Source organism: Cebidichthys violaceus, unplaced genomic scaffold (assembly GCF_023349555.1).
Source record: "Cebidichthys violaceus isolate CVI_PGR_0920_01 unplaced genomic scaffold, fCebVio1.0.p SCAF_10, whole genome shotgun sequence".
Lineage (NCBI taxonomy): Eukaryota > Metazoa > Chordata > Actinopteri > Perciformes > Stichaeidae > Cebidichthys > Cebidichthys violaceus.
This window is the reverse complement of record NW_027176263.1, coordinates 9,190,147-9,217,877: the sequence shown is the minus strand read 5'-3', so window position 1 is coordinate 9,217,877 and position 27,731 is coordinate 9,190,147. Positions and strand designations below refer to the sequence as shown.

Genomic DNA, 27,731 nt, shown 5'->3' with positions numbered 1-27,731 from the left:
GTTTCAGGCACCAACCTGATAAATCACACACTGCAACTCCACAACCTGGTGTGGATCAAAACACACTTTTCCCAGAAAACTGAAAAGATTTACAAAAGAGAGAACGGCAGTGTTCAGAGCTCATCGCACATCTTGTCTAGTTCAAAAGCAAATATGTTATTATTACTCCAGGGATAAAGTTGCATATTGAGCTAATTTAGTTAGAAATTAAAACAACTGGATGGATTAACAAGGCTGTACACTCATTGTAATTAGAGGTAAATAGACCAATAAGTAAACAGTGGAGTGGATGAACCTTTGCACAAAGAAAACCTCTTCTGACATTGATATTTCATTGGTCACAGTGGCGTGCGGACAGGATGGAAAAAATGTGTGCATTATCACATCCTATACCTTCACCACCCAAAAAACAGTATTGAGAAAAATAAAAAAAATGGTCAGCTGTACATTTTCAAAAACAGAACACTGAATCTGGAGTACAATTTTGTGCTGTTCTTTCAGTGAAAACATAAATCACCCAAATCCTAACTTTTAGCAAGAAGACTGAGTGCTGCTAGAGGCAGTGGTGTGTAATGTCTCCCATGAGCAAACACGTATTTCCCTCTGGCTTAAAACAGAGGAGCACCATCGCTTAACTGACAGGAAACGTACACCATCTGTACTGTCATGCATGAGGCTGCATCACGACTAAACACCAATAAATACCATGTTGCTCTTAACGCAGCATGCAAGCAAGAACATCCACTTGCAGAAGTGCACACAGCAGTACATGCGCTTCAAAACTTTTCCCCTGAAACATACAAACAAACAAAAACATGAAGCTCTTTGCATCATACTTTGAGTAAAATGACCCCCTTAATAAAGATAAAGATCCCAAGGGTGCAGATAAGGAGATATACATCCCGTTCGCCTTGGAGAATCCAAGTGTTTTGAATTTATTGCTTTTTAAAACAACGTTCACGTAAACACAAATTACAGGAAACTTTTATGGTCTCGCATGCATCATGAAGAAGGCATTCAACATTTGACCCTTGGACAGTTAAATCCACAGCTGGGATTTATAAAGGAGGAGAGAAAGGTGCCTCACTTTCCCGTTGGAAAGTGGCAGATGGAAGAGGTTTACATGCTCAAACATACCAAATTCTTCAGCGTGCTATTTTTTTTTTTACCACATTCCATCAACAACAACTTGATTTAACGCCAATGCTAACTATAGCTGAATTTGTTTCATATCTGGATCTGAGCCAGCCACCTATAAATACACAGATGTGTTCCCTTATATAACAGTTGCTCCTCACTCAACTCCCACATTGTTCTGTTCCTAACACATTATTTGTTTCTGTGCTATTTTCAGTATCTTTCTACGTCTCATTTGAGAGCATTACAAGGCTTTTCACTCTTGAAATGACCCCGAAGCCGAGCTCTGGAAGGTGAGCAGCAACAGGAGCAGAACTGATGGGAAATTAGTTTAATATACCTCTTCATTCCCCAAATTCTCGACCTGTCATGTCTAGCTACCTTTAACCTCTCGCTGATCTCTATTGTAACTTGACTGACGAGGTTCGGAGTCACCACAAGGACAAATGCACGGATCTCCTAGGAAGCAAAACAAACTTAGTGCTGAGGGGGAAAAAAAGAATCCAGATGAGATCCTTTTAAGGAAGCAGATTTGAGTCTTGAGAATATAATGCACCAGGTAGCAAGTAAGGAGTGATTTTAGGCAGTGTTTTATTGGGTTTTACTCATCTAACTAAAAGCACCAGAGTTTCTGAAATGTTATTGCTGTTTAGAAACAACAACAAGCATCTGAAGACTTCCTCTCTTTGAGAGATTAACACCCCTCAACATCCTGATAAACGTTATCTGTGCATAAACAGGAAGTTTGTGATCTGAACTCTTATACAATTAATTGGAGAAGAACATTTCCCAAAAGAATGAAGATTACTTAATACATTTCACAGTTGCTGATTTTTGCCTCATGTCGTGACAGTTTAAACAACGCAACACTGTAATTGCATGCGTTTACTGAAATTTGCAATTCGACCCGCTGATAGATGAGATACCAGCAAGGAGGAGCAGCTCAAAATGTGCCGCTTTTAAAATGGAGTTCAGAGTGTTTGTGAGTCTGTTTCATCCTGGTGATAGAGGAGGTCTCCAGATGGTTCCTGCAGGCAATTTCGTCACTGTGCACAAAATCTGGGTCACTTTTACTTCACTGTTCTTGTTGGAGCCATTGTTTTTAGACAAAGCCCTGATAAAACTGCAGCATGGCAACACTGATTTGTCAAATCCACCTGAAGAAGGCAGGTTACAGACTCCCCTGGACATAAACAAACGCTGTGTGTATATATTTAACCCACTTCCTTTGTGGCAGATCTCGCCTGTTTACACGGGAAGCAGAATTTGACGTGGACGCCGCCACATCAGGAACATACACTAATATTAACAAACAGGTCACGTAGTGGGAAATGATAACGGGGTCGCCACCAGGTTGCTAAGGAAGCATCGTGACGATGCCAAGTGATGAAGTAATCACGGCCTATGGTCCGATCCTGGTGTGGTGAAGCACTGGCCCCTTCACACTTATCACGTTTTGACCCGACGCGCACACACTGAACACCCGTACACACACACATACGCATTTCCTCTGCAGTGGAAGTGGGAATCATGGCAAGAGAAACTCTTTCATTGTGGTCAGACTTGGCCACCCATTACGTTGCCTTGCGGTGGCATTGTGAGGCAGTACCGCGGCCAAAAGACTGCGGAAACATTTTGCCCAGCGTGCTTAGCTGCCAAAATCAACAAATCATCAAATCTGCCCAACCTTTAGGCAGTCTTGATATGAGTAACAACGATGCATTTACTATGGCAACAACACAGAGCATGTCTAATGAGCAGCCATAGCAAAAGAAACAAACAAAAAAACTCACTTACATCTTCAATGCACGCGCATGAGAGGAACTTCATGCGAAATTTGACTTGTTTTACTGTAGCAAAAGTCTGTCGGCTGTGCACTCCCAAAACAAGCCTGGAGGAGAACTGTTTAATGTTCACTCTGACACGACCATGTAGGGAAATCCTGACCAAAATATTACCCTGAGCTAAAATGAACCTGATTAGCTCTTCTTTAGTATCCAGTACATGGTATTAACACTAATACTTGCAGAAAAAGCATTCCGCTGAACTTATTCACATGACAGTGTCTATGTCATTTTCCACTCGATTTATTATCGCAGTGCACTGCTCGTATATTTTACCCTTTTTCTTTTTCTTCATTATAGTCTTTATAAATAGACTTGCTGCCATGTGTAACAGAAGACAGCTGGATATGATTACCGTCCTGCTATATACTTTCATTGTATCAGCTCTCTTGGCCTGAGGTAAATGAAACCGGGGGAACGGCATCAAGGGAATTGCACGTTTCTGTTGAACTGTAAAGAGGCAAACAAAGCAGGCAGTGTGGCAGCGGCTCCGCTCTGGGATTCCACGTGCCAGACAGTGTTGAGGGACTTTGTCTTACTGGAGATTCTTTGGGATGCAGCGACAGGAACTCCCGCTCTGCTTTACTCTCCAGGGTGTCCTGTTTGGCTATGCAGAGCAGACTTAGGTCAAACAGTAAGCGTAAACCATTTTTCATATTTGTTTTGATGTGTTTGGAAGGAACAGATTAGTGGATTTCACTGCATAATGTTGTTGAAATACTGTCAGGTAAGTGGCCAATCACAGAAAAGGGTGGTACACTGTCTGCCAGTTACTTTTGTAGGAGCCAAATTCAACTCTTGAAAAATACACTTCATGTTCGGCACTATATCCATGAAGTTAAAGAAACTTAAGATAACACTTCAATGTTATGAGGCTTGAAATTAGTTTTCCAAAATCCAAGATGACATATTTAAATCCCTTCTTTTGACTGACCAACAGTCCGAAACCCAAAGATATTCTGTTTACTACCAAAGAAGACCAACAAAACATGCAAATGGACACTAACCACATCAATGAATTGACAAATCATTTTTTTCAACTATTTTTACTTTATGATTAGCTACAGCCGAATTTCACAAATCAGTCATTTGTGGATATAGGCAGCTTGTTATATGGTATAACTACATACAAGTAGAGCTTAAATACATAAATCAATACAATACAATCGTTGAAATATTCTTTAGCTTGTAAAGCTGCAGTTATTAATATAGCATGTCGATGATGGATCTGTCCATCAAATTTAGCCAAATGAGACATGAAGGCGCTGTGTGATGCTAACAAGCAGACACACAGGCAGGTTGAAACATTACCTCTTTTCAATTGCATTTGCAAAGGTAATAATTCTGACAAGCTGGTTCATTCTGTAACTTCATAGACCATCATCCATCAGCTCATCTAGCCAGTCTGATAATCTCCTGCATTGTATTGCTCAAATCCAACATGTATCTAGTTTTTCCATTCAGTCATAAGAGACTTGTGAGGGCCTCAGTGCATTTAGCTTTGACAGATAGATGTTCATCCTGCAGTTGCCCCACTAACAACAGCACTCAACAGAATAAAGTTTGGTGGACCTTTAAATACTCCGGTGGTGCCAAGCAAATGTAATGGGGACATGAGAGACAGTGGGATGTAGGCCAGAGGAAAGAGGTGGGGAAAGTGAGCAGGATACTTTACAAGCTAAATTAAACAGACAACTGTTACAGGCTGGGCTTTAAATGCCTATTTTAGCTCCTCCTTGGAGACTGCGATACTTCTCCAGAGCTACACAACACCACTCATGACCACAAATGGAATTGACTCCTGGCATGATTTCAAGGCTCACGTGCATTGCACTGTGATTGGACTGCTGGAGTAAAAACATGTACTTGACGATAGGTAGACTCTCAAAGACGTAAACGTGCCAGGAGATGTGTAGATCGCAGAAGAAGTGCAGGACATCTAACAAAGAAACAGTTAAATGTGTTTATAAGACAAGCAATGAACCAAAGCCAAGTGAGCAGTAACAGCCAGCCTCCAACCAAATAGTAATTGACACAACGAATAATGAATGACGTCCTTCACTCAACGTATAGCGTGCATATATGCATAAACAAAGTACAGAACATGATATGAACTATTTTGTCATAACATTTTTTGTTTGTTTTGTTCAGCCATGCTGGCAGCCTGGCTCTATGGCCATATCAATGTCCAGCACTTCAGTCCAGGATGAAATACATTAACACATTTTGGATGAATTGCCTTTAAATTTTGTACAGACATTCATGGTTCCCAGATGATGAATCCTTATGACTTTGGTGATACCCTGACGTTTCCTTTAGCTCCACCATGAGGTTGACATTTTTGGTTCAGAGGAAAACGTCTCTACAGCTATTGGATGGACTGTCATGATATATGGCATAGCCATTCGAGTCTCCATCAGCATGATTTTGGTGATGCTTTAACCTTTTAATAGTTTAGTTTATGACGAAATAGCTGCAAAACTAATGACATTCCCATTTGCCGCAGCTGTATGTCGTGTTTAGTGCAAACTGAGTCGCTAGCAAGGCTGTAGACTCTGAAAACTAAAAATGTCTTCCCTGGTGACTCTTTAAGTTGCCATTCCTCCAACTACTAGAGAGTGCTCCATATCATCCCCAACCTAGATAAGATTATTAGTACACAGTAATGTACTGTATGTCATTATATGCATATAAGAAATTTGAACTGCTCCAGTTTTCTGTCCTTGATGCCACTATAATGACGTTTAATTGCTGAGGGGTCAAGTGAAGCTATTTCAGTAAGACTTGAGACACTACCATACGACAGAAGGGTAACATGCCAATTGTACAAAATGACTAAATGCAACACATCAAAATGAAGAATTCCCGGTTAATGGCTCTCTTATTAAACGACTCATTGCCGTCTCACGCACACATCACCTCTGGTCATCTGAACTCTAATCATTCATCAGTCATCACTATGAGGAACTGTGTATCCTTCCTCAATGTGAGGTACAACTGACGGAAAAGCCTGCATGGAGTTTATTAATAAGCTAAAAATAACCAAACAAAGACCATCTGGAGGACTGGTATGCTGTTAGCCCATGCCAATGAAAACACGTTTAAAATGATCAACTAGAAAAGACTTGCATAATTTCAGGAGGAATTACTCTTGAAAAAAAAGTAAGAGACTGAATTATTAGCTTCTGTGCTCTCTCAATAACTCCAACTATGCCCTTGTGTTCTCAACACTACATGATTTAGTGGTCGGTCAAGCTTTTTTACTAGAGGGTGAAAATTGAGCGTGTCTGTTCCAGTCCTGTTGCTGCGTGTACAGTACAGTAATCAGAACGAATCCAACTTTAACAGTGCCTTATTAATTCAAGCTGTTAACTGAGGTCCTTTTAAAGTGTTTATATAATTCATAAAGTCAACAAATGGGGTCTACAGATGGTCAGCGTAGTTACAAACGTGAGAGTGGCTCAGAATAGCTCATGGCCCGCTTCCACCGGCCATCATGCATCAGGGGTTGAGCAATCAAGTCTGACGTGAGGGTTTTCCGTCAGCAGCGCCAGCACATAGCTCCTGTTGACACAACAGCAGCCCAGCACCCTGCTGTGTTTTAGCTGAGGGAAGGGTGGGGCAGGGGGTGTACAATTCCCCCCCCCCCCCACCCTTAAGGATGCAGTCAGGCAACCAGCTGGTTTGCATTAGCATACCTCTTCTGGGGAATGGGAGGACTGGCTCATGTGGGCAGACACATGAGGAAGATAAATGATGCGATTGGGCAAGCAGACTTTACTCATCTAAGAGCGGAGCCAGATCACGTCTGATTATGGTGATTCTTTAGCTCTTCTCTGCAGTAAAAACACATACTTTATGATGATGAGGACTCATGGCAGACAGTTATCTTGCTAGGTCGTAATCTTTGCCCCTTTCATACATATCTACGGTCATTCAGCCTGTAAACAGTTTGGCAAAGTGGTAATTTGGCCACCACGCCTTTGCCGTCCTGTGTGGCTTTTCAGCTTATGGTAACTCTGGGAATCTCACCTCTTCTTTTAGCTGCTGAGCAGGTGGAATTTGTGGCTACATATGTAGAAAAAAACGACAATCCACACAGCTAGAGTGCAACCATGCTGCACTTCACACCTCAGTCATGCCAATCCAAATACTCCTGCAGACGAAAGAAAATCTGTCAACTGAAATATGTGTTAAAGGAATAGTTAGACAATTCTCATATCCTTTAATAAGCTGGAGCCAGGAGACAGTAAACTCAGCTTAGCATAAATGCTGGAAACAGAGGGGAACAACTGCTACTGATGCTTCGCACAAAAACTGAAACGTAAAAACAACAAGTTGAATACTTAATGACGTTACTGCGTCCGGCAATGGAAAAAAATTCATCACATGATCCCTCATAAATCTTCCCAAAATTTCCCGAAAAAGAAATATACCTTTAACAACATCAAAGTGTTATTTCAACAAACAACATTAGGGCCTAAAGCTGCAAAATACGGCTCTCCCCTGATGTAACATCTGGCCCGATGGATGGCACTTAAAGTATAAGTATGTTTATCTCACAGCCAGAGAGATGCTACGGATATGTGGCTGCTACGAGCTTCGACTGAGTGATAACTCACTCGCCCGCCCACACACCCAAAGAAGTTTGGTTCGAGTGTTGAAATGTCCGATTTACCTAGGGAAGAAACACCCTACTTACCCTACTCTTAATGCTCTGTGTGTTGAAAGTAAGACAGAGAGAAGTGAATATTAAATTTGAATTCTTCTATCCGGATTTTACTAAAGAGCCTAAATAAAGACATGACAGACGCCACTGAATAAACCTTGCTAACTGTGATGCGCATGTTGTGATGAATAAAGGGAGCTTATTGCTGCATCTGCTCTGTGTGATATATGCTCATTACAGTCTGAAGGGGTTGAAGGAAGAGAGGCAGGCGTGGTAATGACAGCCCCCCTCTGTCGGCAGCTCAGCCTCCCACGGTGAAAGCGCTTGGAGAGCAGAGTTAAGAATGCCAGTGAAATTTACAGGCCTGTAGTGGGCCTCCGCATTAGAGGAGGTGAAACATGGATGGTGCCCTCAGGATGACGACCCTCTTTGAGGCTACACGGGTAAATCACAGAGGAACACAATAGAGGGACTATGCGATGACAAAGGAGACTCTGTTTCCTGTTTCTGTCAGTTTCTGCAGACGCACACTTGAGCAGCATGGTTTCATGAACCATCAAGAGCCTGGCTGTTACCTTTAACCTAACCCAGCAGGGTGACACAAAGAGCTTCCCAGCAGATGCCTGCTGATCCGTAGCCTTCAGCTGCAGCAGCCGCTGCTCCGCCACCACTATGAGATAATGTGATGGACCTTACAGTATCTTGACATCTTAATTTTCCTCTTGTTTTGATCTGTCTAAACACTTTAACTGGAAACATACAGACGTTGTTGCTCCAACCAAAAGCCACAAAGACAGATAAGAAAGGAAAACAGACCACACAAGCAAATAACTCATAACACACATCAACATTGCAGGGTGAGTGTGACCAAGGTTATGTGAAAGCAGCGGAGAGTTCAGCTGAGGACATGAGCCGCATATGGACATCCCAACACAAACACAGCCAGCTCTAAGACCAGACAATCTGGCCTTACCTTAACGTAGGCGGTGTAGCGCTGGCACTCCTCCCTATTGATGTCCAAGCTGATCTGCTGGCTCATCTGGCTGATCTGAGATCCGCTTTGAGTGAAGTAGACCCGGGAAGGCTGGCTCTTCTGTCGCTTATCCACATCAGCTGTCAAGTTATACATCAACTCTGTGAAGAGACGACAGCACTGTTACACATAACATCAACTGACAGCGATGGTTCTTTGAGTAAAGATGATCTTGAAAAACACTTTAAGTATGTAGGGTTTGGTTTTCTGTTAACTGCCAGCAAAACATGGGGAGAAATAAATGATCACTTATTGCAGTAACATTTTTGTGAGTCAGAGGGAAGATGGGAACATGTTTGACATTTCTTGGTCTAATCATCTGATATTACTTTGAGTTAACAAGAGCCTTTTGTGCCATGGTGCGTAATGAAAACAGAGCTAATTTCAGTAGATTTGCCTATAGGTTTGCTACTACCATGAAAAACTGAATGAAAAGCAATGGCTTTGAACAATAAAAAAATCTAAATTTCATCTTGAAACTAGACAGAGAATTTATCGTTCATCCACAAGCCAGTAAAGACGTTAACCAATTTATTCATGTCAGCTAAAACTGAGTTTATACAATAAAAACAAGGTTTGTGTGCCGATATCTAACAAACAACAAATACAGAAACAGGATGTAATTTTCCAGCTGGTGGGGCAGAAGCAGCATTACTGTGAAAGACAACATTCAATAACAACATCCCTGCTGGTTCCACCCCTGGTCTTAGTGACATTGAGACACACAACAACTTCAAATCTAAAATTTTTGAAGCAAACATTTACAACACTTCCGAGAAAACCATATATGGGCCTCTGGCCATTTAAAAATCCATTCCTCTGAATGAATCAGCCTCAGTCTGGAGTAATTGCTTTAAGAGGGTGTCACTCTGTTAAAAACAGTGAGAAGGGTGGCAAACACCCTCGTCGGACCAAAGCCTACTGTTTCCTGCATCCAACAGAGGAACGCCATGAGCTCACTCCAGAGGAGGCAAAGGAAGGTTTCATTAAAGGGAGTCACCAAACACATAGCGCTACACTTTCCATGGCGTTTGCCAGACGCCTAAACAGAGAGGCTTTATTACTGCGAGCCAGGACGCAGTCATTATTTAACGACAGGGCTCCTGCTCCCCTGGGGGTTTGTGAGTGACCACACCCAAACACTGGAACAGGACTGCACCTCAGCACTCGACTTAGCAAAGGATGGAGGGTAAACCATCGGCCAAACGCCCCGACAGGCCAAAGGCTAACCACACCGACCGTCTCCGAGCACGGGGAGAATTACTCAGCATGAGCATGTTTACAAATTTTCCCCATTTAGATGACCACCATAAGTTCAAGGAGTATGAATTTCACTTCCTCACAACACTAAATGACTAAAATATACTCTATATGTAGAGTGACACATGATTGAGTGACACATGATTACTGAGATTTATGGCTTTTGAGATTCATTTTCAAAATTCACAGCGACGTCAAGACTCAAGAAAGTCATAGTGTCCCAACGCTGGACGACAAGTAATATAGTGCTTAACTCACAGTAAAAACACAGCTTGTTGTTTTTACATTACTGGTTGTACAGATTAAACAAATGAGGTACAACGTATTCATTATTAGTTTTAGAGGTGTTGGTAGGAGCTTTTTTCACTTTGGAGAGAGCCAGGCTAGCCTTTTATACTAGGCTAAGGTATTTGCCACCTGGCCTTAGCTCCAACTTACGACAGCACACAGATACCAGTGGTATTAATATTGTAGCTCTCTGCAAGAAAACTAATATGAAAATGTTCCAATATATAGAACTATTCCTTTAAGCCAAGTATCCAAGTATTCTGAATTCTGCAACTCTGTGGTAGATGAACTTTGTTTTTTTTGCTATTATCTACTTAGCTTGCTTACTATTCTGTATAGTGGAAATATGTTTTTGTTTCAGTGGGGACTGCGCAAATAATACCAGTCACAGTTCAGTGTCCCTTTCAGAATGGACTTCAGCTTTTGTGAGGTTTCTCTTGTCAGGATTTGTCCTCACCTATCTGTCCTGGCAACTGTCTTCCCTTGAAGCGCATGCAGACGGTTACGTTGAAGCAGTTTAGGTTCTGCTGGCCCTCGTGGCACTGCGGCACAGAGATGTTGATGGAGACGGGCAGGAAGATGGACACATCCACCGTGATGACAGGCCGAGTTCTACAACCACATTGACCGACACAAGAACACAGCGTGGGAAAGGCTGGACATTAATATCACTCAGAAGTAGAAAGAAATAGTGCAGTGTCACCGATCCAGTTACTCACCTCAGCAGGACCACACTATCTGACATGAAGGCTCCAATAGTGACATCTGCAACAAAAACATAAACATGGTTGATTTGGAAAGCCATAAAGAAGATATGATGGGAATGCAACATCTGCTGACAGCACTCATTACACCTGCAAATCCAAAACAATGCACAGAGGTCTTTAACTGTCATGCTGGTTAAGTCTGACTGTCAGCTGTGGAATGTAATAAACAAGATGCTTCTATCACGAGTCTGTGCATTGCTTTGCACAATCAGCATGAGAGTCAAAAACAAATATTTCATACTGTCATCCTTTCCTATTTGATGTTTTCATCTTCCTGATGTGGTTACGCCTTCATCTATTCTGGTACGATCTTACCTGCGTATCCATTGCCATCCATGTCCACATTGCCGGAGATTGACTGGCCAAACATCTGCAGACCAGGGTTCACACTGCGTCCAGACAGTTTCTGTAACAGATGATACCAGCCCTCAAGTTATACATGTGAGCCAACATGGAAAAAAGAGAACATTGCATGATTTGTTTTTGCTCTGCGTTTTCTCAGCTCATTGTCAGACTGCAGTACAAGTACAAGTACACAAGTTTTTTTTAAACAAGATAAATTGTGTTAATTAGTGAGCCCTGGAGATGCTGGCAGGTGGATTGATTTAGCTTTGGCCAGAAGCTAGCTGTTTCCCTCAATTTTTATGCCAAGCTAAGCTAGTCGCCTCCAGGTTCTCGCTCTATACTTCAAAACATCTCAGCAGTGATGATGTGGCGGCTAAACAGGCGAATTTCAAAATTGAAATACTTTGTAGTCCCCAATAAAAAAGATGCCCACGAAGAGTGGCCTGCTCTTCATTCAGAGCTGTGTGGGGATTCCCAAGGCAACATCACCACCTGCGACTTTACCACACGTTAATCCGCTATTTATAACAGCTCGATACACAAGGTGAACGCACGGGTTTCACCAAAATGTAACATTTGCAGGTGAACCTTTAGTGGAACTACTAGAAATGAGGGGAAAAATAATCAAAATTGAATCCTTTGCTTAGTTCTATAAAAAACAATCGACATGATATTGGCATGTTGTCTAACATAGGAGGAGTTCTTACCATGGAGTATTTGCTGATGATTCCTGTGGCATCCCCATGGTAGATATAAACGGCTCCTCCATAGTCATCCTCTTTAGGGGCTCCTATGGCTACATCTGAAGAGGCAAATAGAAGACAAAAGTGTTTCTGTGAAAAGACGGCAGAGAAATGAATGAGCATGTATATGACTGTGTGTTTGTGAATGTGTACAAAAGCTTTCATTAACTCTGGGAAACAAGCTGTTACAGTAAGAGTCTTAATTGACAGTTAAGTGTCTTTAGTGGCCATAAAGACTTGTGCGACCTCTGAGAGAGTGGAAACAAGCCTATAAAGTGCTGGCAAGAGCACTGAAACAATGTCTCCTTATCCTATTTGCACAGAAACTCCACATATAAACTTTCTTTTTATAAACCAAAACACTTCCAGGCCATGTGGTGCAGCATACCAAAGCAGAAATGGTAAACGAATGGCACTTTTTTTTGTAAATATCACACAATGATTAACTCATTATGTACAGTTGTGGTCAAAAGTTTACATACACTTGTAAATAACATAATGTCATGGCTCTCTTGAGTTTCCAGTTATTTCTACAACTCTGATTTTTCTCTGATAGAGTGATTGGAACAGATACTTCTTTGTCACAAAAAACATTCACGAAGTTTGGTTCTTTCATGACTTTATTATGGGTTAACAGAAAAGGTGACAAAATCTGCTGGGTCAAAAATATACATACAGCAACATGAATTAGCAATTTTGGTGACTTAGAAAGTTGTGTCAATGAAATGAGCTTCATAGCATGGCCTCTTAACTTCTTGTGAGTGATTATGAGTGACTACAGCTGGTGACTTCTCTGAGGCCATTTAAATAGGGCTCATTGGATACAAACGCCCACAAACGCTACAATGGGAAAGTCAAAGGAGCTCAGCATGGATCTGAAAAAGCGAATCATTGACTTGAACAAGTCAGGAAAGTCACTTGGAGCCATTTCAAAGCAGCTGCAGGTCCCAAGAGCAACAGTGCAAACAATTGTTTGTAAGTATAAAGTGCATGGCACTGTTTTGTCACTGCCACGATCAGGAAGAAAACGCAAGCTATCACCTGCTGCTGAGAGAAAATCGGTCAGGAGGGTGAAGAGTCAACCGAGAACCACCAAAAAGCAGATCTGCCAAGAGTTAGAAGCTGCTGGAACACAGGTGTCAGTGTCCACAGTCAAGCGTGTTTTGCATCTCCATGGACTGAGAGGCTGTCGTGCAAGAAGGAAGCCCTCGCTCCAAAAGCGGCACCTTAAGGCTCGACTGAAGTTTGCTGCTGATCACATGGACAAAGATAAGACCTTCTGGAGGAAAGTTCTGTGGTCAGACGAAACAAAAATCAAGCTGTTTGGCCACAATGCCCAGCAATATGTTTGGAGGAGAAAAGGTGAGGCCTTTAACCCCAAGAACACCATGCCTACCGTCAAGCACGGTGGTGGTAGTATTATGCTGTGGGGCTGTTTTGCTGCCAATGGAACTGGTGCTTTACAGAGAGTAAATGGGATAATGAAAAAGGAGGATTACCTTCAAATTCTTCAAGATAACCTAAAATCATCAGCCCGAAGGTTGGGTCTTGGGCGCAGTTGGGTGTTCCAACAGGACAATGACCCCAAACACACATCAAAAGTGGTAATGGAATGGCTAAATCAGGCTAGAATTAGGGTTTTAGAATGGCCTTCCCAAAGTCCTGACTTAAATCCCATTGAGAACATGTGGACAATGCTGAAGAAACAAGTCCATGTCAGAAAGCCATCAAATTTAACTGAACTGCACCAATTCTGTCAAGAGGAGTGGTCAAAGATTCAACGAGAAGCTTGCCAGAAGCTTGTGGATGGCTACCAAAAGCGCCTAATTGAAGTGAAAATGGCCAAGGGACATGTAACCAAATATTACCACTGCTGTATGTATATTTTTGACCCAGCAGATTTGATCACTTTTTCTGTTAACCCATAATAAAGTCATGAAAGAACCAAACTTCATGAATGTTTTTTGTGACAAAGAAGTATCTGTTCCAATCACTCTATCAGAGAAAAATCAGAGTTGTAGAAATAACTGGAAACTCAAGAGAGCCATGACATTATGTTCTTTACAAGTGTATGTAAACTTTTGACCACAACTGTAGCTGTAGAATTAAACAAGCAATTTTTTCTTGGAGGAACCAAATGTGTATTCTGATTTCTACAGTAGTTCTTTCAAATGAAATAGTAGCAGTTAGGTTGTAAATAATAGATTGTCAGTCGGCGAGCAAGTCTGGCTCTTTCGTCACTCAAACAGCGACGAGTTACAGGATGAGTTATGATTCCCAGCTGCCATCTTTCTCTGCACACATATACACACACACACACACACACACACACACACACACACACACACACACACACACACACACAGATACAGACATTGTGCCAGGCTGCAAGCCTCGAGGCGTATCTTGCACGGAGATGAATCCAGGCAGCAGCTCCCGGCCTCGAGTGGGAGATGGACGCCAAGTCAAGCCCTCAAAGCCAAGCCAATGCGAGTGCCAGGAAAACAGACAGTGTAAATGTATGTCTGTCTGTGTGTGGATAATTTGGTTTGCATCTGGATGACACACGATGCACACAAGGCTGAGAGAGGGCAATGCTTGCTAAAGAGCCCCCTCGCTGCAGGGTAATGAAAACAAAGCGTCTGTGAAAATGACGGGTTTTGTTGCACTTACTGAGATGCTCAAACAGCCAACGATTGCTTGTGGGCTGATGTGGGGAACATAAACTGTGTGACTTTATTACTCACCAGATGACAGAGGAAATCGTTTTGTTTCATGACTAAAGCAAAATGTCACACTAATAGCAATGAATGCTATTTAAAGGGTTTGCCATTGGTTGGATTTTAGATCATTGACCACTTATGGACCATTACAAGACCCCCATATGGGTTATGACTGCTCACTAGTGGCTCCAGTGTTGCAAATGGTTTATATGCACAGAGATGGTTAAGTGGTTGAAGGACAATACCAGTACTTTGGAATTTAAAGACCTCATTTTGGTGCATTTAAGGACTCTCTGGCATCTGAGGCACAAGAGGAAATTAATATGATCTTTGTTTTGGTTTGCATTGCAGAAGCTTATTCATAAGGATCATTTTAAAGACTCTTCTCTTAATATATCACTATACACAAAAACAATTTAACTTCAAAAATAACAATATAACAAATGGATACTATGTCAAGCAGGTTTTACTGCAAGTTGCTGCAAGTTTCACATCATAGTGAACTAAATTAAAAACAGTGGCTGCCATGCAAATTAAGAAGTTGTGGCATGGTTGTAAAAATGGTCAAGACAACTGTACAACACAAGTTATTTATGTTTTAATGGACTAAAACACCTTAAACATCCAGTGTGGTCCTATTATGTTAGTGGTTCCCAACCTTTTATGGTTTTTGACCCCTGAACCAGAACCCAGTGCCTACTTGTGATCTCTTGTCACAAGTTTCAGATGCCTTTCAGTTAAACTTCTCAGGTTGTGTTATTGAATTACTATTTACAGCGACTATTTATAGAGAGGTAAAACTAGCAAGTAAGTGGACACTGTTTTATAATAAAACATCTTTATGGATTCATGCATGCAGTTTCTAAATTTTACTACTACTCTGTTATTACTGTACTGACCTTGATATCCGTCATCATCTATGTCTCCGATCGCGGTAATGCATTCTCCAAAGTGTGCATTGAAAGCATTGTCACCACTCAAAACACCTTCCTCCTCCATCACCCCCTGAAAACAGAAGCAGGCAAGATAACAGTTTATGTAGTGAGCTGGCAGAAGAAAAAAGAAATGTCCTACCGTATACTGCTGCAGTGAAATTATTGCAGCTCTCCGATAAAATTCTTTGGCCACGACTGCAGTTAGTTGGCTATTATCCAAAACAATTTCACAACCAAACAGTCAACTTCCTCGCAATAACTCATAAATACAAAATGTACAAACAGAAATCCTAGTCTTGGTCGGTTAAATAATTTCACAGCCGAGTCTCACAATGCTCCACTGTTGTTTTTTTTCTAATTTCATGATAACAAACATGGTCAGAAAGAAATCAAACATGAGCAAATCTAAAAACTGACACTACAGACAATAATAACAGTACGGAAATGTTCAGAGAGAGCAGACACACTGGAGAAAAAATAAATCAGCAGGTTATGGTCTCATGTTCCTGCCGAACCACGAATCCCACTCACATTGCCCTTGCTGAGGTACACAGACACCTGGCCCTCATCCCGGAGCTGGCTGTGCATGGGTGCCCCCACCAGCAGGTCCGACAAGCCGTCCTGGTTCAGATCAACTGCACACAATGAGGAGCCAAAGTAAGAGCCCATCTGGAACCAAGCCGAGCCACAGAGCAATGGGTCAGATCACAGACACTCCTTCAGTTCATACCGTTGACATACGATTCACGCTCTGACTGGATTCACCTTCCCTTTTATATATCTATACCAGCATTACGTCTTAAAGCCACCCTGACTTCCTTTTGTTTACTCTGAATGGAAAGCATTAGCTACCTCCCTGGCTTTGCTTTCTGGCAAGCGTGTTCCTTCTTTAAATCGCTATTGCTGTCTAAACACTTCAGGCAGACATAAACAGTGTAGTTCTGACAACAAAGCAATCAGAGTAGCCGGTTGCAATGAATCACAAGAATCAAAACGATCCCTGAGGCAGATCAGGTTAAATTAAATATGGTTGAATAGTATAACAATAGCCTCAATGCATAATATGTAATTTAATGATTAAAAACAGGACTGCCAGAGACCACTGGAAGAATACCACATCCGGGCTCATACCATTTTCCCTGAGGCTTGAAAGCTCTTCACCAAAGACCCACCGTCGATTTTGAAAATGTAAACCTGTGCGGGAGAAAAGCAAATCAGTGTAGCAAGCAACACAAGATGACTTAAATTCAAACAGCTGGAAATAAGACAGAAGAAGAAGTCCCTACTTTTCCACTGCCGCTGTGCTGAGGCGCCCCTGCAGCGATGTCTATTACATTAGGAGAGGAGAAGTGTCCAGCAGTCACAGCGTAGCCTGGAAACAATCATCAGTTGCAGCACATTTTCACTTATACTTTTAATATTCAACACAATAACCCTCATAAACAAGCTCTTACCAAGGTAGCTGTATCTGTGGGAGTCGATGTCTTCTTTGTTCGGGCTGTAGAAAGAGTCAGAAGTCAGGTTGTACACCTTGATCGTCCCAGTCCAGTAGTATGACCCCGGTGCCCCCATTACCACCAGCTCCTGAAAATGAAAAATCACATTCATTCACATGACTGTGATTTCCCCTCTTCTGCACATATATGGCCTGCTGAAGAAAAGAGAGAAAAAAGTGCTGCTGGGTGAACGTATGGTTAACCAGTGGCCACAGGCTGGTTTGTGTTATCTGCTCTCAACCACACAGCCAGATGGCGTGCCAGCTGAAGGGGCCTCCTTTGATGTGATGAGGAATTCACAGCCCAGGCAGAATTGACAGCTGTAAAATGAGTTGTTCACAGCTTTTTGTTGTGATGCTCCACGGATAATAAAGGGACCAGAGCACGGCAATTAAGACGCTCTGCTTCAGCTGCCCTAGAAGTGTAGCCATTGCTCACTGAGTTCTAATTTTCAAACCTGACAGTGTGTCGTCTGTCTCAGAGGATGTGTGTAGTCGCCTGAGAACTCAAACAAACTAAAGAACATGGTAAGGACCTCACTCAGCAGTGAATAACCCCTGTGCTGTGGTCTCAAACATCTGGGCACCATGGTTCAGACAAGGATAAGGTTGAACAGTTGGACATCTTTTCTTTAAATTCTTCACATTCTTTAAAGTGGGGTTGTTCAACTGCTTTAACAGATCAACACTGACGTCCTCAGTCTGTGAAAAAAGTGGGTTTGATGATGTTCTGTTAGGTTTTAAAACAGTAGCGTTATTGTAGAATCCAATGTTAATAGAATATTTTCTTGGCTAAAGCCACAAGGTTTCGCTCTAGTGTTATTTAAAGCTTTCACATGATGCTGACTAAAAAAAACTTGCACACACAAAAAAAAAATCAATAATGCTTCACTTATAAGCTCCTCACCTGCACAGCTCTTTCCAGCTTATATATTGTGTTGTTTTTTTATCTGGGTTTACTCAATAAAATCATGAAACAAATTCCTAAAACATGATGTCATACACTGCTTTAAGTGTTCATAACAGCCGTGAACAACATTCTCAAAGGCTCTTGAAACACACAAGTCAAAGAAAAGTTAGCAGGCAGATCATGTGAAATGATCCCATTTTAGTATCCGTGACAGGAAAAACATTTGGGTCTGTTTAAATGTCAGAAAATAGCGAACAAATGTCCATTATAGTTTCCCACAGCTCAAGGGTTCAAATGTCTTGATGTGTCGCTCCAACAGCCCAAAACCCTGAAGATATTCAGTTTGCAATGATATACAATCGAGAAAGGCAGCAAGACCTCACCTTAACGAACCACAGAATGATTGGAGTTTCTCACTTTTCAACAATTAATAAATGTTTCAAACAATAATTTTCTGTTGACTGACTAATCGATACGTTGTTTGCAGCTCTGGTAAAGTTGCTTGAGATTTGCACCAGTCTAACTAGGAAGCTGAAACAATTTTTGAAACAAAGTTAAAACAGAAAAACTCAAATTACATAAGATTGTCATCAGACTCTTTCTCACCAGAAAGAATGGTTTCACCCTGAGGGTGCAGTTGTGCTCCAAAGACACATTTTTAAGTCACTTACAGTCCACTGTACTTAACTGTATGTGCCAAATTGAGTGTAACTGTAACTCGAGACTTGAAAAGGTCCTTTGCAGAACAAGCCGCTCACGGACAACATCAGGAAATACTTAAATTGCTAGCGTATAGCAAACAAAATGTCTAAACTGGTCAAATTCAAATTTCAATGTATTCTTCATTTGCAATTTTTTTCATGTCATTTACATGTTAAATCTATTTGTCCTTTCTCTCAACACTGCTCACTGCAGCAGCTTTACCTTTCTAGACGGCTTACAGATAAAAAAAAATATTTGTAAGATACAAAAATGTATTGTTCACCCAAGAATGATGTCATATGTTGATACAAAACTCTCGAGCATCTATGCTATAGAGTAAAGGAAACTTGTATTTTCTTAAACGTTTTATCTTGTGGAACCACACCAGGTCAGGTGAGGTTGCTGTATCTTCCTATGGAAACATAAGCTAACAGTTATCAGCAGTTAGTCAGCAGAGTGCTGGCTGCTTTGATACAAATACTGACTGAAGAATTTTCTAAAACAACTTGGGGTGAAACTTCCCCCTCAGTCACATATATGATGTCTCTGCTAACTATCTAGAGAGTCAAAGTCAACAAAGCATGAGAAATTTGGGATAATGTTAACGGATATCATGCAATTAAGTAAGAAAATGAGAGACAGTAAAAGATAACTAATAGTTTCTATTGCCACGTAATATGAAAATGCAAAGAACTGCAATTGTTATTGCATTTGAAGACATGCTCAGTTTACCAAACAGTGAATTGACTGATGGGGTGCCATGATTGTCCAGGCGACAGGGTTTGGATGACAACCAGCGACGAACACAACAAGAGCATTACATGGATTAAGAAGACGAACAAGGACCGCTACTGACCTCTGTGAAAACTCCCGCTATCCCGGCTTGGCACGAGCCGTGCTCTTCCCCATACTTCTGCTTATAGTCTGTAAGAAAAAACAAACCACAAATTATTTCACTGTGTGCTTGAGCCAGCATTTACTGGAGTTTTTCCTGCATTCCATATGGAGCTAGTCAAAGTCCCAGTCCTATCCACGAGGAGTCTGGGGCCAGAACACAGACTGGGAGAAGGGGCGCAACCCCACATTCAACAAGAAGACCTCTTACTTGGAAGAGGGACACATTGCTCTCAGGTTACAAAAATATTGAGCTTGGATCTGTGCAAAATTCACTATCAATATGGTCCCATAGTGTGCCTGGCTACCCCACAACTGACGGCAACGAGAGACACAGAAGGAAGTGAAATCCTGACCTGGGAGACCAATTAAGGTGTAAAACAGGCTTTGATAAATAGCTGTGAGTCACATATCAAAACATATTAAGAACACATTTGCATGAGTCAGCTTATACAGTACTTTAATTTTTAAATGGAATTTGATTTTTAGTGTTGTAGACAGTGCATGAAGAAAGTTACCTGCAGCACAAATGGATTGGATTTACTACAATCATAACAAAATGTGATTTCTCTATCATGCAAGCAAATCTTTCCTTCAAAGCACCTGATTTCTAGAAAGCCAAAAATCCATGCTTCGAAATTGTTGGCGTAATTACACCTTTAAGAAAATGTTTTTCTTTTGCAAAAAGGTGCGCAGGGAATACAAACTCTCCATCTCCGCCAGACAAATGCTCATATATTTGGCATAACAAACCCCTCAATAGCAGAAGCTGGCTCTTGCCAAAGTACTTGTGTTGGACTGAGGAAGAGAGATCACACTTCAAGGCTCTGCTGCTACTAGACATCACCAACAGAACACCAATCAGAGGTCAGAGAGATCACGTGCTGATAAAATGTAACCACAGAAAAAGATAAACAGACCAATTTATTCTTTTTTTTGTTATGGAATAAATCCACAGGCTTTTAAAAATCTATGTGAGACGGAAGATTACACTTTAGCTGCTCACAACACTGAGGCCATAACCTGTGTCTTTGCTTAAATTTAAGGGGTTACGAGGCAGAAGGGATGGGAGCCACTGGACTAAACCCATAACCAGCAACGCATTTGATCCCAGTGTCGTTTCTGCCTAATGTGAGAGGCTGATATGGGTTCAAATGTGTGCGCGTACTGTACCTTCATAGCAAGGGATGAGCGGCTTCGTCCCGCCCTGGAGAGTGGGAGGAATGATGGAGCAGTATCCATGTGGAAGGATATGCTCTGAGTCGTAGTAGACGTTTTTCCAGCGGTGAGCACAGGCCTGCGAGAGAAAAGCAGGAACGGAGAACAAATTCAGACACATGTTTATGCTGTAAACACAAACACTTCAGACTGCATGCAGGCGTTCCTTCAGCCACGCTGATTGTTTAAGCCCCTTCGTCGCTGGGCTGGAGTCAGAGTGTCTCTGCGGCTGTCAAATGATCGTCAATAAGAGGGGGTAGTAAAGCCCATCCATAGCTCTGACCGTAACAGCCATGGTCTGTGGTGTGAATATCTCTTCTGCAGCATGAGATCTGTGTTTCCTAAGCATAATTTAACATGCAGCAAGAAGATCTTCGTCTTTTAATTTCAAAAACAGGCTCCTCCGGGCCTTGCAGGCAGCTGGAGAAGCCAAAAGTTCAGACAGCGGATCAAAAGACATAGAACAAACTCCCACTTTATTATGCTGCTGCTGAAACGTGGGGGTACATTTCTACAACGGACAGTGAGTAATTCGCAAAACAATATTTTGCCGCTGTGTTTTTCAAAATAAAACATTCCACAGATTGATAAGCAAACAGGATAATATAGACTCAATTTCAAACTCTGGCACAAATCAGGCCACAAACATGTGTAAATGTGGTAATAATTTAGCACCCTGGAGGGATGGTGGTGGAGCTCCTGTGGATCTGGGGACAGATCTGGACGCCTCTGTGTAGACAAAGTTCACTTCATTTCCCCTCGCACTGTTTAACTCCCCCAGCCGCCACCCCCCCCAACTCCACCACGCACGCACACACATAGCCAATCTAAATTAATACGAGAAGCTCGGCAGAGCTGTGGAGAGCGTCAGATGACTGTCTGGAAGCAAGAACCGGCGTTAAGAAACACTTGTGTTTCAAAGGACGGCTTGGACGACAGCAAGAACAAAAAAAAGATCAATCAGCTGATATAAACACAGCAGAAGGAGCTCTCGCTACAACTGTTTTGTCGAAGGAGCAAAGAAGTCTTTTATGGTTGGAGTCCGTGCTGTTGTCTTGTTCCTGTTCAGTTAAAGGGCTCACTGGTCACAAACAAGGCCTTCACTGAAAGCACAGATGAAATCACCACTGTACACATCTGCCAAGCAGCCATTTCCCTCCTGTTGCATAGAAACCTGAGTCCATTTAGATGAGATTTATGAAAAAAAAAAGCAACACTGCAACACGTGGCACAAAGTCACCACCTTTCTTTTATCACATTCCCATCTGAAAGGCCAAAGAGTGTGCAGCTACAAGCATCATATTACTCTATGCTCAAGTTCCAAAGACTGACAACTCCAAGAGTTGTGGGGTCATGATTGGAAAATCATGCCAAGACATTCCACTGAGGTATTGAAAAAATGGACTAAAGACAAACATATTGAAAGTAATAGAGCCAAGCAGTTATCTGGACGTCTGTATGCGGAGGAATTATTGTGATTCGCTTGACTCCCGTAGGAGGAGGTCAGTCAATGACAGGTATTCAAACACACACCTGTCTTGAGTGTTTCAAGAGTTGCCCGGCCCACCAGCCGCCTTCAAACCATCCAGGAAGGCTGCTGGTTCCCTTGCTACCCACCGCAGGGGACTGGGGGTTAACGTTTAATGAAAGGCTGCCCTTGGACGGGACCACCGCAGAGGGACTGAAGCCTAAACAAACTCTGCCAGCTGCCCTATGATCTCTGTGCAAATACCCAGCCAAGCACCTCTGGGATTAGCACCGCTAGTTAGTCTTCTAGTTTCTCTAAATCCCTCTCCCATTCTTTATAAACAACATTCCACTTTTGACAAACCCAGTTCCACTGACTCTTCCAGCTCCAAACACGAGGTAGATGTTTCACAGTATTATGTAACCACTCAGCAGTTTCCAAATCTGTCTGACTTCAGCTGTTACTCCAGCTTTGAATATGCAAAAGAACTCGAAGTTCATTTTTGACTTATGCAAGTGAAAGCTTGTGAGCATGTAACACAGAATGGAAGGAAAGGCCGTTTTCATTTAAGGAGGGTTGTAATGTTGAGACCAGCTGTGGTTCAACAGTGTGGTTCATGGTAAGACATTAGCAACAATGATGTCGGTCTAATATGGTCTGCTTTTACGAGTGTACATGGTTCGCATTAAACAATTTGGGGAGGTGAGTGCGGCGGTGCGTCCCTGAACTCACCAGTATTTTGCCATTGGCTCTGTCCTGGCGGGCCAGGCTGACCCCCATCCACTCATCGTCCCTGTCTCCCTGGCACGTCTTCCCGCACGACTCTCTCGGCTTGTTTCCTGAAAGTCAACGAGAGCAGTTTATGCAGACGTTGAGTCATCGGGACGGAGGATGTCTTGTAACAAATAACTTGATAACTTGTCAGCCATTTTCAGCTCTTTGAGTTCTGTGTTTCAGTCTTCATTTCTGCTTAATGTGTGTGGGATGTTTACACAGTGTTAAATGCTGTATAGGTTGTACAGCTGTCAGAAGTCAATTTTACTCAAAGAAAAAGAATCGGTTATGACATTAAGGAAGAGCCCAAAAACGCAGGACTTTTGAGGTTGCTATCAATACTGATATTTGCGTGTTAAACAAGTGAAACAATATATTGACTGATATTCCATTTTATATTAACACACAACATAAACACATATTATTGAATAATGGGATCCCCTAAGGGCTGCATGAATTGTTTGGTTAATAAAACATGGAAATGCTCATCACAATTTCCTCAAGCCCAAGGAAATCATGAAATTTAAAAAGTGCACAGAGAAATATATAAAACCAAATAACTGACTGTAATATGCATACTGCTTTGTAATGCTATTAACATGAATGTGCATAGTTAGAAAAGCCAAAACAAAGTAAATCACACTTCAAAATGTCAGGGACAACTTTTTAACAGTCTTACATAATAGATTAGTATTTCCCTTCCCCAAATGTATTATCGTTCTTCCTGCAGACAACTGACTCAGCACAATGGCATGTAGCTGTGTAGCATGTAGTGTGTCAGTGTGTGTTGTGTGTTCCCAGAGGCCCGTCAGAGTTCAGCTCCTCTGGTCCATGTGCACCAAGCAGCACACGCTCACTGTGATAATGTATGTTTTTTCTGGTGACACACTGACTGAGCACAGAGTTAATATTAAAGCTACGCCTGCACCCCGGCTTTCTTGACCACAAGAACAGAGCCGAGGCTGGGGGGGGGGGGGAGCTCAACTTTTTGGCTCACGTGCTTGGAAAATATTAGCAGAAGCGTAAATCATATTTATCAAAAATATTTATGGACCTCTGCACACAGAGCCCTCTTGTCTTTTGGATGTCTCTATAAAGCAAGTTCAGAACCAGAAGAACAAATGTCGCACTGTTAAGAGCAGTATAAGGCCGCATTATTCTGATAAAACAAAACAGATGCTTGGGGGAGTTTAGGCAAAGAGAAGAAAAAGCTGCAGGAAGGCTGAATGTGTGTGTTTTTGTGTGTGGACTGTACCACCAGATAGTGAACTTTTCTATTGTTTGAGGGTGCATGTGTTGGCCTGAGGTTGCAGTAGAGTAGTGTGTTGTTTGTCAATGCTCTTATATTTATGCTGCAGGCAGTGGGGACTGACCTCTTCCCAGATCCATCTCTGTGCAGCGGCGCTCTGGGTTGCTGTGAACTCGACACTTATATACAGCTCCAGGAGAGTGCACGGAGCTACTGTAGGTTGAGTTTGCCCTTGGAGCCCCTACTATTACCCTGCAGAAATAAGGAGAGGACAGAGGATGGGACAAACACCTTACAGTGTCTTTAAAATGCGCCACTAAAACCTGGAAATGAAAGAAAATATTTTGCAAGCAGAACAAGTCACAGCGCCAACAGAAATGGCGTTTCATTGAGAATAGCAAGCATTATTGTTTTGCATGCATTGGATGCAGCGTGAGCTCTAGAGACCCTCGGACATTTGCTTCAAAAGTACAAACTCCTTGCATCATTGACAAAATATTTCAACATTTCCAGTAAAACATGGGACTCACCAGCGTGTGTTGTCATGATAATGCTCCAGCACAGAGTAGCCAAAAAAACTTGAATTTGGTCCGCGAAACACCAACGGATGTTCTAAGTCGATATTGTATGAATAAGCCACTGAAATAGAGAGATAAGCATAAAAAACATGTTGTACTCCCGTTTTGTGTCTCCGAAGAGTAGCCATCTCTTGGCGCATCATGCGTAATAACGCGGTTAAAGCGTCCAAAAAGAAGAAGAAGGGGGGAAAAAATAATAAGGGGAAATTGTCAGCTCTTCAGTGCCCAAACTGTTACAAAACTATCTTTCAGTTATACTTTCCTGGTCTAACGCAGCGTGAAGGCTGTGATGGCAGGAGGGAAGTTAACGGTCCGGTAAATGACAGTGCGTCAGCTTCTCTCCATTCTGTGTCAATCTGAGAAAGTTGTTGCTCGCAGGCTCCCTGTCCGTGGAGATAAATGCGGTCACTTGCGTTAAGTTAGCAAGGGGTAGCCGGGACACGACCGGATGAACCAAATTTTAGTCAAAATAAAAGCATCGCCGCCGATCGAACTGCAAGTCTTGGGGGCCAGAGAGGGTTTTAATGTGACAGGTGAAACCGGAGCGCATGTTTTCACTCTGGTACCCTGACACTGGTAACGCGGTCATGGAGAGACGCGGATGGTTTTGAGGCGCAAAGCATCACATTTCATCCGTGGGCTTTGGGGACTCCGCTCACCTAAATTGAGCGATGAGGGCCCACTGCTGCCATCTAACGTTTTCCAGTCACAATGAACAGTGTAACGCCCTCATTAGTGTATTTTTAAAAGCTTTCATTTCAATGAGAAGTTTATTGATTTTATTTATTGTCACAAAAATCACCAGGGATATTGCAATTCCTTTAAAAGGCAGCACCATTAGAAAAAGACATGAGTAAACGGTTGTATTATAAGGAATTCAAAGCCTCTATAATAAGAGAGCTTTTGTTGCTAAATTTTACTTAATAAAAACCCACTCTGATATGGTTTCTAGGGACAAATCATCTTAATACATTATATAATAACAGCAGTAGTTCCCAATACGTTTGACTGGTGTCCCTTCAAAGCAAAATCAATGTCTACTTGCAATCCAATCAGTTGTATCCAGTCAAACAAATACTGATTTAAATGTCCTTGTTTAATTTGAATACCTTTTACAGTCCTCACAAAATAAACTTTCAAGATTCACAATAAGAAGGCAAAAATTAAAAAAGGGGAAACTGTAGTTTTGCTGCACACTGCAGATGAGCCGTGGTACTATCTAATACATCTTGGTCTGAGGAGCGAGAGGTCAGGTCCTAAATAGCGTTCAAGCAGCATACTGTGGTTTGAGCATCTGGCTGACCCTTATACAGAGAAGTCTTCGAGACGCATTATATTTTAACACCTACCTAGCATATAGGAACATGGTCCCTGTGGCCCCTAGAAAAAGAGAAAATCCTATCTCGAGGTGTTATTTGTATTTTATGTGAGTTGTCTATTTCTTCTTTTTATTTTATTTTTATTTCTATGATGAGTTACAATCTATTGCCCATTATCAGCCTAAGAGTGTTATATATTCAGATATCAATATACCTATTGCATATAATCCCATATTGCTTAAAGACGTGTTAATTATAAAATTGTTTTAATGTGTGACTTCTTATCATTTATCAAAATGTAATCATACGTTTTTGTAACCTTTTTAAAACGTCTTGTAAAAACCAAATGAAACTGGTTTGTATTTTGTGCATTCCAACCAGTGTAGCTCGTCTCGTAGTCTCCTCAAGGTAAGGGTGCTCTTCCCCTGGGACAGGCTGGCAGTAGTACATTTATTAGATATATGATATAAATGACATTCCTCCTGCTATAGCTAAGGTTGAGATTGTGTTGTTTATCATTGCTGTGATTTACTAACTTGATTGGCTCAGATTGATTTTGAAGCTCTGCTAATCTATCATATGTGATGTTGCAGTGTTGGTTAATAATGTTTAGACATTTGCTGTTGTGTATTTGGAAACGATAGGGATTAGATTGGCATCTAAAACGAGGGGTGTTAGGGCCAGGGTCCTGAAGCTGCCCTTAATTGGTTCCCAACCACACAGGCTTCCTCCTCCAGCAGGCTCACCCTGGAGTACATCCAGTCCTCCCACACCTATCACACACACACACACACACACACACACACACACACACACCTAAATCCGTTGATATCCGGCAGTTGGGAAGTCTAACGCTTTTAGCCTGAAATAAGAGATACGACGGTGGCTAGTGTTATTAAGTTATCCTGTCTTTCGCCTCCCTAAGCAGGCTAAAACGGTCTTGCGTGTATATTTTGACTTTCGTTACCTAGGTCAGAGGTTATTGAACAAGCTGTCTTTCAGCGCTTCAAGAGCAATGGAAGGGGGTATCGGATACGTAGGTAGGCTGTACACCTTTTCAGTAGATATTAACAATGTGACCTGTAACAGGCTAGCTATATGTTCCAAGTTTCAAGCCAACTTATTTGACCAATAAAGTTTATTCTGATTCCCATTAAATGAGGGTTTCCATGGTCTAAGACATGTATGTGTGTCCTTCATATGAAAATATGCATTTGTTTTGTTGTGGAAAGGAAAAAAAGGTCAAACAAAGATTACAGTTGCTGAAGTATGTGACCCACTACCAATAGGACCTTTAAAATCCAGCTTTGTTGTGATGTCTGCATTCCACGTGTCTATTTCTACAGGATATTATTATAGTTTATCCTCTGTCAGACAGAC

The 27,731-nt window shown here is 41.8% G+C and overlaps 1 protein-coding gene across 1 annotated transcript in view; it reads right to left on the bottom strand.

Moving 5' to 3' along the window:
- Positions 1-25,409, bottom strand: part of itga9 (integrin, alpha 9) — a 47,178-nt gene extending 21,769 nt beyond the window's left edge. The window contains exons 1-15 of the mRNA XM_068724704.1: positions 24,985-25,409; positions 24,579-24,706; positions 23,164-23,270; positions 20,919-21,042; positions 19,708-19,775; positions 17,199-17,328; positions 17,031-17,116; positions 16,876-16,938; positions 16,276-16,413; positions 15,709-15,814; positions 12,051-12,145; positions 11,314-11,404; positions 10,951-10,996; positions 10,689-10,843; positions 8,624-8,784 (exon numbers count right to left, since the gene is read on the bottom strand). Of these exons, the coding sequence (XP_068580805.1) occupies positions 8,624-8,784; positions 10,689-10,843; positions 10,951-10,996; positions 11,314-11,404; positions 12,051-12,145; positions 15,709-15,814; positions 16,276-16,413; positions 16,876-16,938; positions 17,031-17,116; positions 17,199-17,328; positions 19,708-19,775; positions 20,919-21,042; positions 23,164-23,270; positions 24,579-24,706; positions 24,985-25,175 (1,689 nt within the window). The 5' untranslated portion in view covers positions 25,176-25,409. The remainder of the gene's footprint in view (positions 1-8,623; positions 8,785-10,688; positions 10,844-10,950; positions 10,997-11,313; positions 11,405-12,050; positions 12,146-15,708; positions 15,815-16,275; positions 16,414-16,875; positions 16,939-17,030; positions 17,117-17,198; positions 17,329-19,707; positions 19,776-20,918; positions 21,043-23,163; positions 23,271-24,578; positions 24,707-24,984) is intronic.
- Between the last annotated feature and the right edge of the window lie 2,322 nt (positions 25,410-27,731).